The sequence below is a fragment of the Manis javanica genome, chromosome 5 (genome assembly GCF_040802235.1).
Source record: "Manis javanica isolate MJ-LG chromosome 5, MJ_LKY, whole genome shotgun sequence".
Lineage (NCBI taxonomy): Eukaryota > Metazoa > Chordata > Mammalia > Pholidota > Manidae > Manis > Manis javanica.
In genome coordinates this window covers 84,104,199-84,119,581 of record NC_133160.1, presented here as the reverse complement: position 1 = coordinate 84,119,581, position 15,383 = coordinate 84,104,199, and the positions used below count along the sequence as shown (strand labels likewise).

Genomic DNA, 15,383 nt, shown 5'->3' with positions numbered 1-15,383 from the left:
GTATATATGTGTTTGAGAGATAAAGATGTATTTTATAGATATACTTCAAACTCTAATAATGTTTTCAATTGCATTTATCTGATAATATCCATCTGTGTCTTTGGAAATGTAGCATTTGGTTGTTAACAGCTAATGCTTAGTAAATGTTAACTGTTTTCTAGAAAATGTTGTCTTAAAGTGCTCTTCTCTGTTCAATTTTTATTGCTTAATTCAAGCATTCGCATAGGTGTCTCATGGTGAGCACCAAAAATGAATCACAAGTTGAGCGGCTCTTTTTCTTGGGACTGGGCTCATTTATATATGTATATATATATATATATATTTTTTTTCTTCAGACTTTATGTTGGAACTATAAGAATATCTGTAGCACAATTGCTGTTTGTTGAATAAATGAATAAATATGCATCCCTCCTGTTAAAACACCTTTACTAGTGACTCCATTAAACCAACCAATTATTTTAAAAGTCTGTAATTAGCGTCCTCTACCCTAGCTCTGTCTCTGTGGTCCTGGTGAAGCCCTTTTTTCACTTGCTTTAGAATAAATAACTCTTGGATTGCCATTTGATTTGCAACACCTACATAGCAGTTTCTGGTCTATCTCATCTCATCCCATTCGTCATCCCCACCTTCATGGTGCTTTTTCACGTTGCTACTCATTTATTTCCCTTAGTGTCATAACATTCCACCACACCCCACGCTGTGAACACAGTAAAACACTGTAGTAGATAATAATTCTCTCCATTTATGTAGCACTTTTCATCCTGCAGAGACCCTGGCTCATTAAGCCATGCAGTCCTCCTACAGGAGGGAGGATGTGTCAGGTTTCATTATCCCCATTTTATAGAAGAGAGGTGAGGCATGGAGGGTTGATGTGACTTGCCTGAGCTTAAATAAAGGGTCTGATATAGCAGCAAGCCTGTTTGCTTTGACTCTCATGGAAGTTCCTGAGCTGGTATTTAAATTATGTATATATATTTTTAAGTTGACATTCAGCTCGGTCTCCATTTCCATTATCTAATTCTGACAGGTGAATTCTCTAAATACTTCCCTAGGGCCAGCTGCCAGGCATGGTGCTTGGCCTGTCTCCTGTGGGGCCCAGCAGGCCACTGTCAGTGGGGGAGCAGTTGCACCCCAAGGTCAGAGGGCTGTGGGGCCTTCCTGAGGTGCCTGCCAGGTGGCAGGCCCCAGCCGTAGGCCCCTGTTTACTGGAAAGAAAAGCCTTCCTCTGTGGGCTGATTGAAGAGAACCACTGGGTTTTGGAGCATCTGTGCCAGGAGAGTGAGGGAGGGGCATCCTCACCTCAGAGTCTTAGAGGCCTGTGACATTGGCAAACCACTCAGGTTGCTCGGGGCTCCTTCTCCTCATCTGTATAAGAGGAGGTGGGTCTCTGTGCAGAGTACTTCAAGGGCAGACACCATAGTCTAGTAGTAGGCTTCAGTCATCGCCCTGAAGTCCGTAACAACAGCAAAGTAAAACACTAACAAAAGCCAGCATTTACTGAGCACTTCATACCTCCTAGGAGCTGTGCTGAATGCTTTACCTCCTGATCTTGCTCCATTCTCACCCAACTCCATGAAGTGGGTAGAGAGATTTCAATGCTATTTCACTTTTAAGAAACATGCCCAGGGTCACAAAGCCAATAAATGGTGCAGCTGGGATTTGAACCCAGTTCTGCGCAGTGTAGGTAAACGGTTCTGCACATGTACACACATTTATATTTTAAACCTTGATTTTGTACATTCTCTAGAACTCCACTGTCTTAAAATGGACACTTTGTTTCTGGCTTCAGATCCCTGTATTCTGAAACTGAATCTGTTTTTGCCTCCTCTGTGTATATGTTTGGTCAGTGTCATCTTGAACTGTTGTATTGAACTTGCTGACTCTCTGGTCAAAATTCTGCTTTGCATATTTCCAGGTCATTAAAACACCAATGACCAGCCAGAAGACATTTGAGTCTCTGACAGACTTCAGCAAAAGCCTGGGAAAGCATCCTGTTTCTTGTAAGGTAGAGTATGGGCGGCTTGGTGAGGCGGTGATTTTCCTTGGACCCTGGCTTCTGGATGGAATTCTTCCGCAGTAGAATGACAGAAGACTGGCACATTGGCTGCGGGCCTGTCTGTGGGCTGTGAATAGCAAGCAGCACATCCCTTCTAGTTGGCCAGCCAGGAAACCAGATGCCTAAGCCATGCCCAAGGCCATCGGGAGGAGAGTCTGAGATCCGAATGGAGCCCAGGGCTTCAGCTGAATAGAAAACTCTAGACCTCACTGGGTGGTGGCTTTGTGTGCTGATGAGTGAGTGGCTGTGTGCCCATAAGTGGTTTCTGTTACCTCCTCAGCTTTAGCTTCTGCTGGGCCCTTGGGGGCCGGAGCCTGTGCGTCTAGCACAGCCTGGTGGACATGTGTGCCCTGGATGGAACACCAGGCTTCCCTAAGGGAGAAGCCCTGCGGCGGCTGGGGAGTGAGGCGAGCAGGAGCCTCCTCCCCATGCGGCCGATGATTTGGTCTTTCAGTGAGAAGCATGGCCAGTGTCCATTGGCCTCTGGCCTTTTTTTCCCTTCAGATGCCCAGTTATTATATGTAAAATAATTGTCACCAGCTGTTTTTTTGATTACCTCTGGTCTCTCTGTTTGCTTTAGTTCCTCTTTAGTTCCCCCCAAACGTGGGGTTACACGTCTGTGCATCTGGGCAGTTTTTGTAAAGGGTCAGTCACGTCACAAATGCCCCACCATCACAGACTTTCACAAATTGGTCATCTACCTTTTTTGACTGTCACCTTTTTTATCATTGCAATTCTTTTCAGAGCATACTTTGCTTTTCTAAAATACTCTCAAGTTTGAATTCACCGTGTTGTATTAACCCATGAAAACTCCTGTTGTTCATGAAGCATTTGAATATGTCATGAGTCAGTGTGGATCTCAGTAGCTGGACAGAGCGGACTTACATGTGCCAATCCCTCCAGTCCAGGAGTGTAATGTTACTAGAAGTCTTATTTTCTTAGTATTCATTTCTTGTTTGTTTAGTTGTATGGTTTTAAATTGCCTGGATTTTTTAAAAATCTTATTAATAACCAGATGTTACAGTTGCACTTTCTTACTGGTTCATGCTTTGTTTGTGGCAGAAGGTAGCAGTAGCATTAGAAGGAACACCCATGTCTAGCAAATCAAAAGCTAGGTGTGAAAATGGAAGTGCAGGATGAGCCAGTGGTTTAGCTTCAGCAGTGTGACCATTAGCTCATAGCTCATTAGCTCCATTGGGGCAGCCACAGCAGGAGCTAGGAGCTCTGGGGTCTGGTAGAGTGCCCATGTTCTGTCCTCCAGAACTCTCCCCTAGTAGTGCTTTTGGGGAGCCTTTTGGGTCAGTTTTCAGGCTCTTGGTGTGGTGTCCAGGCAGTATAAGGCAACCTGGTAGAATGAGGGTTAGCAAACTATGTGTAATTGGTCTGACTGCAGCTATTCTAGGGTGTATGTTCTTTGTTGCATTGTCTTGATTCTGCAGCTGTCGTGGGAACTCAGCACAGACAGCACCTGGGAGCAGGGTGGCTGTGCTGCAGTAAAACCACGGAAACCGGCCGTGGGCTGTGGTGGGCATGCAGGATTACAGTTTACCAATACCCAACATAGCAGAGTGACATGAAGCACCGGAATGTGTCTGTATTTATTAAAGACTATCTCTTTATGTTCCACCAGTATTGTGAGAGTATAAGTCTGGGCACCCTTAGTAGCATTGAATACTATTAGAATGGGGAGAAAACCCTTTGTCAGTGACCTTGTTGGCAAAATGCTCTTTTGTTCTAATGAGTATTTTTTTGATTACTAGTGAGTTTAAAAAATACTTAATAAGTTTTAGCACTATTTCCTTACCTCTATTAGCTCTTTATGTAGGTGATATTAACTCTATATAAAAATTCCATATAATCGGAGCAAACATTTTTCCCAGACTACTTTCTGATTTCTAACTTTGTATGTGGTGCCCTTCATATACTCTAACCTGAGTTGCAGTGATAAACTTTTTGAGGTTGAAAAGCATTTTTGCCCTAGTTATAATGTCAGCATCATTCCATTAAATATAATCTTGGTTAAACTGATAAAGTTCTTTTGTCCATCTTCCTTCCTGTGAAGATAGGGTAGGGCATGGTTTCAGCTTGTCCAAAGTGAAAGGAGGTACAGCTCTCATGGCCTCATTGCCCAGCGCATCACCTGTGGCGTGCGTCAGGTCAGCCTTGGGTAGTGTGGGCGGCTGGCCATCTGCACTGGAGACATTTATGGAATGCCTCATGTACGCTGGCAGTGGGACACAAGGAAGATCGCAACCGTTTGTTAAAAGAAGGGGCGCTGTTTAATCAGTGGAAATCGGTTCATATTAAATACCACCAAAAAAATGACCAATGTGGCCTGTTCCATGGGCCCCTGGAAGAGATTGGTAGATAGATTCCAGGTCCCACGGGGCCTCCAGGAGAGGTGGTAAGCATGTTAACAAGGTGGGAAATGGGTGACCAGGGCGTGTAGCACAAACAGTTGTCCAGGGTGGAGACTCTCAGTGGTGTGCCACGGAAGGCCAGCAGTCTACCAGGGTATCTGCTTGTCTGCCTGGCACCTGTCCCCAACTCGACCCTCCTGCCCTGGGCGCTGGGGCATGAGAAAATCCTGAGTAGCCCAAGAATGGCTCCTGGAAGGTCGTGCTCCTGTGAGGGTTGCTCAAGGCAGAGTGTTACTTTTTCTAGATTCCTGACAGGAATGTGGAGAGGAGAGGAGAGAAGAGGAGGGAAGTGGCTACTGTTCAGTGCTGGATTATGTGCCCAGCATTTTCTGTGGCTTCTGATTGTCTTCACCTGTGAGGCACACATGATTACTTCCATTTACAGATGATGAAACTGCGTTTCAGGATGACACGGTTTCAGGGAGTATTAGAATTGGGCCCAGATCTGCCTGTCCTCAAAGCCAGGCTCTTTCTAATGACCCCTCTGCCTTGATCTGCCTTTATTTCAGGATCTGTGCTGTTGGGCCATCTGGGTTTGATTTTTCTTTTTCTTTTTAAGTACTGTCATTGTTGGATAAGTTGCCATGTAACATAGAAGTAAGGCTGTGCTGATACTTTGAAACAGATTTTGAAAATGTATAGCTTAATAAATGTGGATAAGATAGCACAGGGCGAGAAGGGGCGGTCTAACGACTTCCTAAAAGAGAAAGTGCAATGAAAATTCACTTGTCTTTTATTTTTTTCTCCTAAAACAGGACACTCCTGGGTTTATTGTGAATCGTCTTGTGGTGCCATACCTCATGGAAGCAATCAGGCTATTTGAACGAGGTAGCTGTCCTGACCCAGACCGGGAGCAGGTTCTGTGGGAGGGGCCAGGCCATGCAGAGTCCAGAAGGAACTTCTGTTTGCTAGCTGTGTGAATCGGCCTCGCCCACCCTGGGCCCTGGGCCTTTGTCACTGCGTTCCCAGATCCCCCTGGATTCTCTGTGAGGCCTCTGAGATGTGGTTTTGGGATCCCCCACTGCAGTCCCAGCCAAAGCCATTACGTGGCCAACCATATTTACATCTGGATCTTGCTTTTGATTAAAAGGTTTACTGCTTAAAATAATATAGTAATGTAAAACCTAGTGGTGTAGGAGACCTTTTAAGTTCCTTAAGGCTCTAAAATTTGTGACAGTATGACAGATGATAGGAAATAAGCAACAAGATGATCTCTAACAGCCCTTCCTATCCTTTCTAAATGATGCCATGATGCTTTTCTGTTGTTTTAACCTTCAGAATGGTCTAAAACGCTTTTCTTAATATTTATTGATTGACAAAGAATTAATTCCCCTGTTGTAGAAAATATAACACCTGGAACATGGTCCAGGGTTATAAAGTGACATGCAGCCTCCTGCTTACCTTCCCTACCACATTTCTGGAAATGTAACTATCATGTCTGCTTCAGAGTCAAACAGGCCTTAATAGGACTTGATAAAAAGCAAGTATAATTGTTTTCAATTACTTTATTCAGAAATGCTCGCTCCTGAGAATGTCATCTTTTAAACAAAACATTTACACCAGCTCTTCTGGAGAGATGAAAGAACATTTGCTTCCTTAAAATCTGCTTTAAATATTAAAACTCTTCTCTCTGTTTTATGGATGCATTTGCCTCACTTTTGCTCCAAGATCAAACCAACATTTCTGTGTTTATCAACAAATATATCTAATGACACCTCAAAGAAAGTGTGAAGCATTTTGCCTTACCTTGAAAGGCAGGTTTTGGGGTATTTTTTAAGCAATGTTTTAGAATGTAGCATTCAGGTGATCCACCTCTGAATGTTTTTTTTTCTCACTGAAACATACTGTCACTTTGATATATTTCAAATGTACCATGCATCTGATGGTCAGTTGAAAGCCATTTTCTTGTCTTCTTCTCCCCTCCCCTCCACAGTGGTCCTTTCTAAACAGGTTCCCTTTGTCACCAGCCAGATGTGAGGTACAGCTGAAAAGAGGGCTCTGAAACACTCTGAGACGGCCCTTGGCACTGCCTCTGCAGGCAGCAGGAGAGCCCCTTTGCCTCTTCCCACAGCCTTCTGGGCCTGGGGGCCAGAGCATCTGCCTCTTGAGTTGCTGGGTGTCAGGCCTGGGGTAGGTGCTGTTTTCCAGCAAGCCACACTGTGTTATGGACTTTATGTCACCCCTCAGGCTTCTTACCATGTTGCTTCTACCCCCTTGCTGCTCACCTCCTCAGCCAAGCGCAGAGGGGCACGTGGATGCACACCTGCCACTGTCTTCATTTGCTGCTCTGAGCAGCTGGCTGAACTGCATCTGTTCTACACTGAAACCTGAAGCTGTCTGACTGCTTCCTCTCTTGCCTGCTGGGTCTGTTCATTTGTCACTTGTGGTGCTTCCTGTCATCCCGGCTCTCCCTGTGGCGGGCATCCCGCCTCAGTGAGGCTCCTTCAGGCAGCATCAGCATTCACGGTACCTCACGTCTTTCATTAGCGAGGCTTCTCCACGTGCTTACTGAAAAATAGCATGTTGTCCAGGAAGGTGAAGAGACACTGTATACTCTCTCTGTCCCTGCAGCTGGAGAGTCTCTGTGTCCAGCAACGGAGTCATGCAGGGAAGACACCCTGTGACTTTGTTTAGCGCAGCCTTCCCCAAATTCATTGGGGAGAACTTCTCTGTAAACATGGTCTTGGTCAGCTCAGGCTGCTGTACAAAAATAGCATAGATGGGTGGCGTATAAATGACGGGTATTTATCTCTCACAGTTCTGGAGGCTGAAAGCACCTGGTGGCAGGTCCTCTGCCTCTGGTTGTGTCCTCACGTGGTGGAGGGCAGAGCACAAGCTCTCTGGTGAGTCTGAGAAGGTCTCTAATTCCCAGGGGACTCCAGCCTCATGACCTCATCTAATCGTGATCATCTCCCAAAGGCCCATCTCCTGATACCATCACATCCGAGGGCAGGACTTCAACATAGGGGTTTGGGGAAATGCAGACATCCAGTCCATAACAAATGTACAGACACAGCTGGGGTGTGAGTGCCCCACGCGCATGGCTTGCCAAAATGATCTGTTGGAGGCTGTGTTGTGTTGCAGGCTCTTAGAAGGTTATATGGGGCCTTAGAGCAGAGAATCGTCTCAGTCGCTATTCACTTGAGCCTCATGGGCAACTGAGAAGCTGTCAGAATGCCTTTGGCCCCCAACCTGTGCTCCTGGCCAAAGCGCTGTGGTGTGTAGTAGCCCCTCACCACTGCTGTCTGATGTGCTGAGCTGTGTGGCTCCTGTGCTGGGCCTTCTTTACCAGCGCCCTTTAGCTTCTCGCCCTTTCTGTGGCCTCATTCACACTGTAATTGAGGCCTGCCTGGTGCCATCGGTCACCTTCATCCCTGTGGGCAGAGCTTGCTTTCTAGACCATTGATCAGGTTGGTGCCCAGTGGCCAGCAGCTGCACGCGCAAGCGCCCACCCTAAGAGGTCACCATCGGCTCTGGTGGGGTGGTTGGGGCCACATGGCTGCTCCATGCGGGGGGGCTGTGCCTGGGCAGACCCTTGGGGTGTTAGGAGCTGTCCCCTCGGTCACTGTATGACATCCTGCTCACACTGCTGTTCCCTGAGAATACATTTTTTTTATGCCTTGCTGGAGAACCTCTCTCCAAACAGCCTGCCCCTGCTGTCAGCGCCACATGCCTTACTCCCACCTTTCTCACAGGGCCCTGCCTGAGTGTCCTCAGTGCTCCAGTGGGACGGAATCCATCATGACTGCCTGTGCCGGCTCTCCCTCGGGGTGTTGCCACCCCCTCCCCTGTGGCCTGTTTCTCCTCTCCCACTATGCTTGTTTTCTGTTGCAGGGCCTGGGTCCTCATCCCCCTACAGTGCCTGTGTAGGGCAGGCATTCCGTGGCTGTTGATGAGTGAAGGACAGTGGCGGTGCCATCTCTGACCTTGGTGCTGGCACCCTCCTTGGCTTTGATACCAAGCACGGTTGGTAGGTGGTGCCAATGAGCCAGCAGAAGAAATGTCTCTGGGCAGGTTCTGGCCCCTGCCGCGCAGGAGGTCCCAGAGGCCACTAAGGAAGCTTTCCTTTGCTGCTAGGGAGGGGCTTTTGCTTGAGAGGAGAGGGCATCCCATGAAGCTCTGAAGGCTGATGCAGAGTTTTGTGTGCACATGTGTTCCCTCTGTCAGATTCTCAGTGAAGTGCTTGACCCTAAAGAAGTTTAAGAATTATTAGTCTAAAACATGATAGCATATTTAACTCGCGCTTGGCATACCAGTCTTTGTATGTGTATTTTATTTCTCTACTTTCGGCCTCTTTTTCTTGGTATTAACTCAGAAAAGAATTTTTAGAGCTGCTGACTTTGTAAAACTTTAGTTTTTTCCCTTAGACGTGCTGTATGTTCATATTACTTTTTAATGTAGTCCTCAAGTGAGTCTCTAAATCTGAATCGCAGAATTGCCTCTAAGGGTCATTATCTGACCTTGAATATAGATTTGATTAAATGGTTTTAGGTAAGTTGGAACTATTATGCCAAGAGATTTCTGTCCCCAGGAGCCTATATTCTAGTGAGGGCGACACCCGTAGTAAATGAACCAATGGATAACAAGTTAGGTTGTGATAACTAGTGATGGAGAAAGATAAAGTGTAGGGAATGGCAAGAGCCCTAGCCTGGAGTTCAGATAGTTGCTGGTTTGAGTGCAGGAAGGAAGGGGAGGCACTCTGAAGAGGTGACACAGGAGCAGAGAGGCCTGCAGGGAAGAAGGGGTTGAGCCGCACAGACGTTTGTGAATTAGAAGGCGCCAAGCACTGGGGGCAGCATCAGGTGCTGAGCCATGAGAGAGGCATGTGCTGGGCTGTCATTCCAGCATTCCAGCTCTAACACAATAGAAGCTCTGAGGTCTCATGTCCTCTGAGTAGAAGCCACTTAGCTGCCATGTTCCTGCTCATTCTTCCCTTTGCACATGCTGTTCCCTCTACCTGGATTACCTTTCCCTTCCCATTTTTCCTGTATGATTCTCTTCATCCTTCAGGACCCAGGCCTCAGTGGTTATGATGAAATCAGGCAGTGTGAGTGAATTTCTCCATGTTTGCCCACACACAGCTCTGTGAATCTCCATGAATCTTCAGCACTTGTTATGATGAGATATTTCATTTACATTTCTGAGTCCTCCCAGTATAGCGTGAGTACTGGAGTGTTTTCCTGTTTTTCTTTGATCATTCCAAGTCTCTGGTGCTTGATGTGTAACAGATATACAGGCATCCTTCATTTTATGGTACTTCATTTTAATTTACTTTATAGATACTGCGTTTCTTACAAAGTGAAGGTTTGTGGCAATACTGCATCGAATAAGTCTGTTGGCACCACTTTTCCAACAGCAGTTGCTCACTTCATGTCTCTGTGTCACATTTTGGTAATTCTCACAATTTCAAACTTTTTCATTGTATTTGTTATGTCTCTGATCAGTGATCTTTCATGTTACTATTGTAATTGCTTTGGGACACTGTGAATTGTTCCCAGATAAGATGGTGAACTAAACTGATCAATGTCATGTTTATTCTGACTGTTTCACTGACCAGCCAGTCTCTGTCTTTCTCCCTCTCCTTGGATCTCCCTGTTCCCTGAGATATAACAAAAGTGAAATTAGGCCAATTAATAACCCTACAATGACCTCTAAGTGTTTAAGTGAAAGGAAGCAGCTTATGTCTCTCACTTTAAATCGAAAGCTAAAAATGGTTAAGTGTAGGGAGGAAAGCATGTCAAAAGCTGAGATAGGCTGGAAGCTGGGCCTCTTAAGCCAAACAGCCAAGTTGGGAATGCAAAGGAAACGTTAGAGGAAATGAAAAGTGCTGCTCTGGTGGACACGTGAATTCACAAGAAGTGAAACAGCCATTTTGCTGAGATGGAGAAAGTTTGAGTTGTTTGAATAGAAGGTCAAACCAGCCACAGCATCCCTTAAACCAAAGCCTAATCTGGAGCAAGGCCCTAACTCTCTTCAATTCTGTGAAGGCTGAGGAGTGAGGAAACGCAGTAGAAGAGTGTGTAGCTAGCAGAGGTTGGCTCACGAGGTTTAAGGGAAGAAGCCATGTTAGTAACAAAAGTGCAAGGGGAGGCAGCGGTTGCTGCTGGAGAAGCTGCAGCAGGTCATCCAGAAGGTCTACTCAGATCATTAACAAAAGTGGCTACAGTCAACAACATATGTTCAGTGTAGACAAAATAGCCTTCTACTGGAAGGAAAGGACGTCCAGGACTTTCATAGCTAGAGCGGAGAAGTCAATGCCTGGTTTCAAAGCTTCAGAGAAGTTGATTCTCTTACTAGGGCTAATGCAGCTGGTGACTTTAAGTTGAAGCCAGTGCACATTGACCATTCTGAAAATCATAGAGCCCTTAAGAATTATGCTGAATCTATTCTGCCTGTGCTGTATCAGTGGAACAACAAAGTCTGGATGAGAACACATCTATTTACAAAATGATTTACTAAATATTTTAAGCACACTGTTGAGACCTACTGCATAGAAAAAGGGTTCCTTTCAAAATATTACTGCTCATTGACAGTACACGTGATCACCCAAGAGCTCTGATGGAGGTGAACAAGATGAGTGTTCTCATATCTGCTAACAACATCCATTCTGCAGCCCATGTATCAAGGAGGCATTTTGACTTTCAAGTCTTATTTGAGAAACATTTGTAAGGCTATAGCTGCCATAGATAGTGATTTCTCTGATGGATCTGGGCAGAGTCAATTGAAATCCTATGGAAAGGATTTGCCATTCTAGACGCTATTAAGAACACTTGTGATTCATGGGAAGAGGTCAAACTTCACAAGAAGTTTGTTAATTGCAACCCTTGTGGCTGACTTTGAGGGGTTTAATACTTCAGTGGAAGAAGTAATTTGGTGAAATAGCAAGAGAACTAGAATGAGAAGTGGAGCCTGAAGATGGCTGAATTGCTGCAATCTCAGGATAAAACTTGAATGGATGAGGGGTTGCTTCTATGGATGAGCAAAGAAAGTGGTTACTTGAGGTAGAATCCACCTCTGGGAAGATGCTGTGAAGATTGTTGAAATGACAACAAAGGATTTAGAATATGACATAGACTTAGTTAATAAAGCAGAGGCAGGGTTTGAGAGGACTGACTTCAGTTTTGAAAGAATTTCTACTCTGGTGGAATGTTTTCACACAGAATCTGTATGCCACAGATAAATTGTTCATGAAGAGAAGAGTCCATTGATGCAAGAACTTCATTGTCTTAGTTCAAGCAATTGCTACAACCACCACCCTCATCAGTCAGCAGCCACCAACATGGAAGCAGGACCCTTCCTAGCAAAAAAATAATCCTCTAAGGCTCAGATGATGGTTAGCATAACGTAGCAATAAAATATTAGGTATGTACATTGTTTTTTTAGATATACCACTATTGCATTCTTAACAGACTACAGTGTAAACATAACTTTTATATGCACTGGGAGACCAGAAAGTCCAGCTGACTCCTCTCCTGTGGTCCTGCTTGATTCTGGTGGTCTGGAGCCATAGTGGCAGCACATGCCTGCGGCTGAGTGGGTGGAGGAGGCCACCTGATAAAGCTAAGAGCCATAATCATTTTTGCTCTCTTTGCTTTCTTATGGCTTGAGACTCAAAACATAATTCTTTAGTAGCTTCTGGTTGACTAATTACTAATGATTCACCCATAAAAAACAATGGGTTGGCATTTTATTCACCTTGAACTGTCTGGAAATACTTCAGCATTTAGCACCTCATATGGTTTTAAAAAATATAGTGCCTATAGATGTTAAAGTAATTCCTGTTCCTCATGCCTAAAAATCTGAAATATTTAGGTATGAAGCCCTTCCTGAGTATTTTAACATTTTTTCCCTTTTTACTTGGCTTTTGTATAATTAGCCATTTCTTTATGCTTTGAAACAAAATTTTATATAGCCGTTAGTTACAGACTATTCCCATTCCTGATTTTGGAGAAAGGAGACAGGTTCTCTGTAAATGCCCTTGTGGCTCAAGGGCAATGGGCACAGGTAAAGTTTCAGGGAGAATGCACACTGGCTTTTGTGTCAGTCTACTTAAGGCAGGTTCATAACTGCCTAGTGATCCTAAGTCAGGTTTGGACTTTTCTTTAAACATCTGGACTAAAGTGTTGATGTGTGTGATTTCAAAGGAATACTCATTACTTGTAAAACCAAGAAACAGAAGAAAAATACGCACTAAAATTAGAAACATAAAACTTAATTCTTTTTATAAAAAAATACATTTATCCATAAAATATATGATCTAGCTTTAAGTAATATTTTAGTACATTATTCCAGAGTTGGAAAATCCCAACCCATTAAAAAGTAACTAATGTGTCCAGGCCACTGGGGCCACACCTCCATAAACAAGGCAGTGGTGCCCTAGAATTCATCTCAGAATAGCTTGGTGGAATAGCTTTGAAATATTGCAACCCATTTGGTATGTTTCTCTGGGATGAAATCTTACCCATGCGAGAAATCCTGACTCCAGATGTTTTTTGAATGTGTGAATAGGCAGAACTCTAGATTCTGTGACTAACCACATGACAAGGACGACTGTGGGAGAGACGGTGGTGACTCAGTGTTGCCCTCCTCTCCTCAGGTGACGCCTCCAAGGAGGACATCGACACCGCCATAAAGCTGGGAGTCGGCTACCCTATGGGCCCGTTTGAGCTGCTTGATTACGTAGGGCTGGATACCACAAAGTTCATCATAGACGGTAAGGATGGACTTCTCTGTTGACTTCCTTTCCTTGAGTTGAGGTAGTCTCTCTCACCTATGGTTACAATGCCTACTGAAGACGATTATAAGGGGTCTTAGTAGACCTTCCAAAGTCCCGCTCCACCTGCTTAAAGATTCCATTTAATAGGTGGCAGGAGAAGGAAAATGTGACTGCCTAGTGTCTCCTCACAAGGCAACTTTTTTATTTTGAACCTCATTTTGAAATAACTATAGATTCACAGGAGATATGGAATACAGATAGGTCCTGTATGCCCCTGTGGTGGTTTCCCCAGTGGTTCCATCTTTCACAAGCACGGTACAATAGCAAAACCAGGAACTGTCATTGGGACAGTTGTAATTCTGTCACAAATGCTGATGAGTGACCTCCACTGCAGTCAGGATACACAGCCATTCAAAAAAACTGCCTGTTTTACTGTGGTGGGCACGGAAGACATGGTAACAATAATTACTAAAGGTGGACTACTGAACTTGAATGTAGCTCATGCTACCAGGTTTCAGAAAGAACACATTATTGGGGAGGAGCGAGGAGGTGTCTACTTGAAGCACGAGCTTTTGAATTTTATGAGTATGCAAAATACCAGTGGCATCAACTTCAGATTTTTAATATGTTCTGGAAGTTGTTTCTGTGTGCCACTGAGGGGGTCCCACCAGCGGGTGAATGGTTCTGTTTGTTTTTGGACCTGCAGCATCTGTGGTTTCCAGGAACGGATTGGATCAACAGGAGGCCCTGGTAGGGCCGGGCCTCGAGTGTGCAATGGGTAGTGGACACCTGTCGAGGACTGTGGCCAAGTTGGCCCAGTCTGCCTTCTGTCCCTGCTGTGTGGCCTGAGTGGCACTGTGTCCGAGGGGGCTCTCCCACATCACAGTGGGGACCCTTTTTGCTAAGCTCTACCTCTAAATTTGCCCTGGGAATGCTGAGATGTAAAAGTAACCCCAGCATTTCATCCAAGCTTTTCCCTTCTCTCTGTAGGATGGCATGAAATGGATGTGAAGAACCCCTTGTTCCACCCCAGCCCATCCTTGAATAAGCTGGTAGCAGAGAATAAGCTTGGCAAGAAGACTGGAGAAGGATATTACAAACACAAATGACACACAGCTTCCCTGGCCCTGGGCAGAGCCCGTAAGCAGACACCAGCAGCCCCCAAGTGCCCAAGGGAAGGCTCTTTGGTCAGACCTCCTCTCACACAGCACAGTCTGTTGGACGTGCATTTTGATTATAATGTACCTAAAGTAATTACACCACTATTATTACAATAATAGCAGATTCCTCCACTGAGAACTAATTCCCTTTAATCTGCTCATTTCTGTGTATTTTCTAAAAAGCTTTATATCCTGGGTGCCTTGACGCATACATTTGTTTTGGACATTGTAGCCTGAATTCATTCTCTCGTAAAGGGGAAAGTGCTGTGTTCGTCACTGCCACCTGGGTGACTCGTGAGCCATTGACACTCTGTGGCGTGTGGGACATGCTGCGGCCCTTCTGAGACCACTGGCTGCCTGCAGCTTCAAGCCTCACCCTGCGTTATGGGCTCGCCTTACAGTGTTGTATCTTTATCCAGCCCAGGCTGCTGGATTGGTGGAAATATCTCTGTGCTCGCTTTGCAGGAAGAGGTTTCATTCACATCCAAAATCTGAATGAGCTCAGCTGTCTCTTTTTTTTGTGAGAAATCATTGCTGCAAACTGCTGAAAATTGACTCTAATAAAAATGCAATCTTTTAATCTGAAAATTTGAATTGAAATAAACATATAATTTAAAATCGAATAAGCTGAAATGGTCATAAAAGTAATAATAATTCAAGCACAAACTATGCCCCATCTCCTTTGGCCTGTTGTTATTTTTTAAAGTGGCAGCGGTGGGGAAGGGAGGCAGGAGAAGCGTTTGTGTGTAACCCGCCTGCAGCTGTCACTCCAGATTTCTTACCAGTAAAGCAAAAAGGCACAGAAAACAATTTTTAAGGAACATCTGTTTCTTCTTTGCCAACAAAGAGAAACAGCATAACATAAGCTTCTTTTAATCATTGGCTTGGGAAAGTGTCTCCCAAGATAGAATTTTGAAGCTGGAAAGACATCAGAAACTCTGCGGCCCAGTGGCCTCATTAAGAGAGCACTTAAGTGATGTGTCCAAGGTCACCAGAAATTTTGTAGCAGAGCCAGGACTAGAAGTAGGTTT

General features: G+C 44.9%; 1 protein-coding gene across 1 annotated transcript in view; it reads left to right on the top strand.

Moving 5' to 3' along the window:
• Positions 1-14,978, top strand: part of HADH (hydroxyacyl-CoA dehydrogenase) — a 60,885-nt gene extending 45,907 nt beyond the window's left edge. The window contains exons 5-8 of the mRNA XM_037020148.2: positions 1,916-2,005; positions 5,232-5,304; positions 13,073-13,189; positions 14,183-14,978. Coding sequence (XP_036876043.2) covers positions 1,916-2,005; positions 5,232-5,304; positions 13,073-13,189; positions 14,183-14,301 — 399 coding nt within the window. The 3' untranslated portion in view covers positions 14,302-14,978. The remainder of the gene's footprint in view (positions 1-1,915; positions 2,006-5,231; positions 5,305-13,072; positions 13,190-14,182) is intronic.
• Positions 14,979-15,383: the final 405 nt, after the last annotated feature.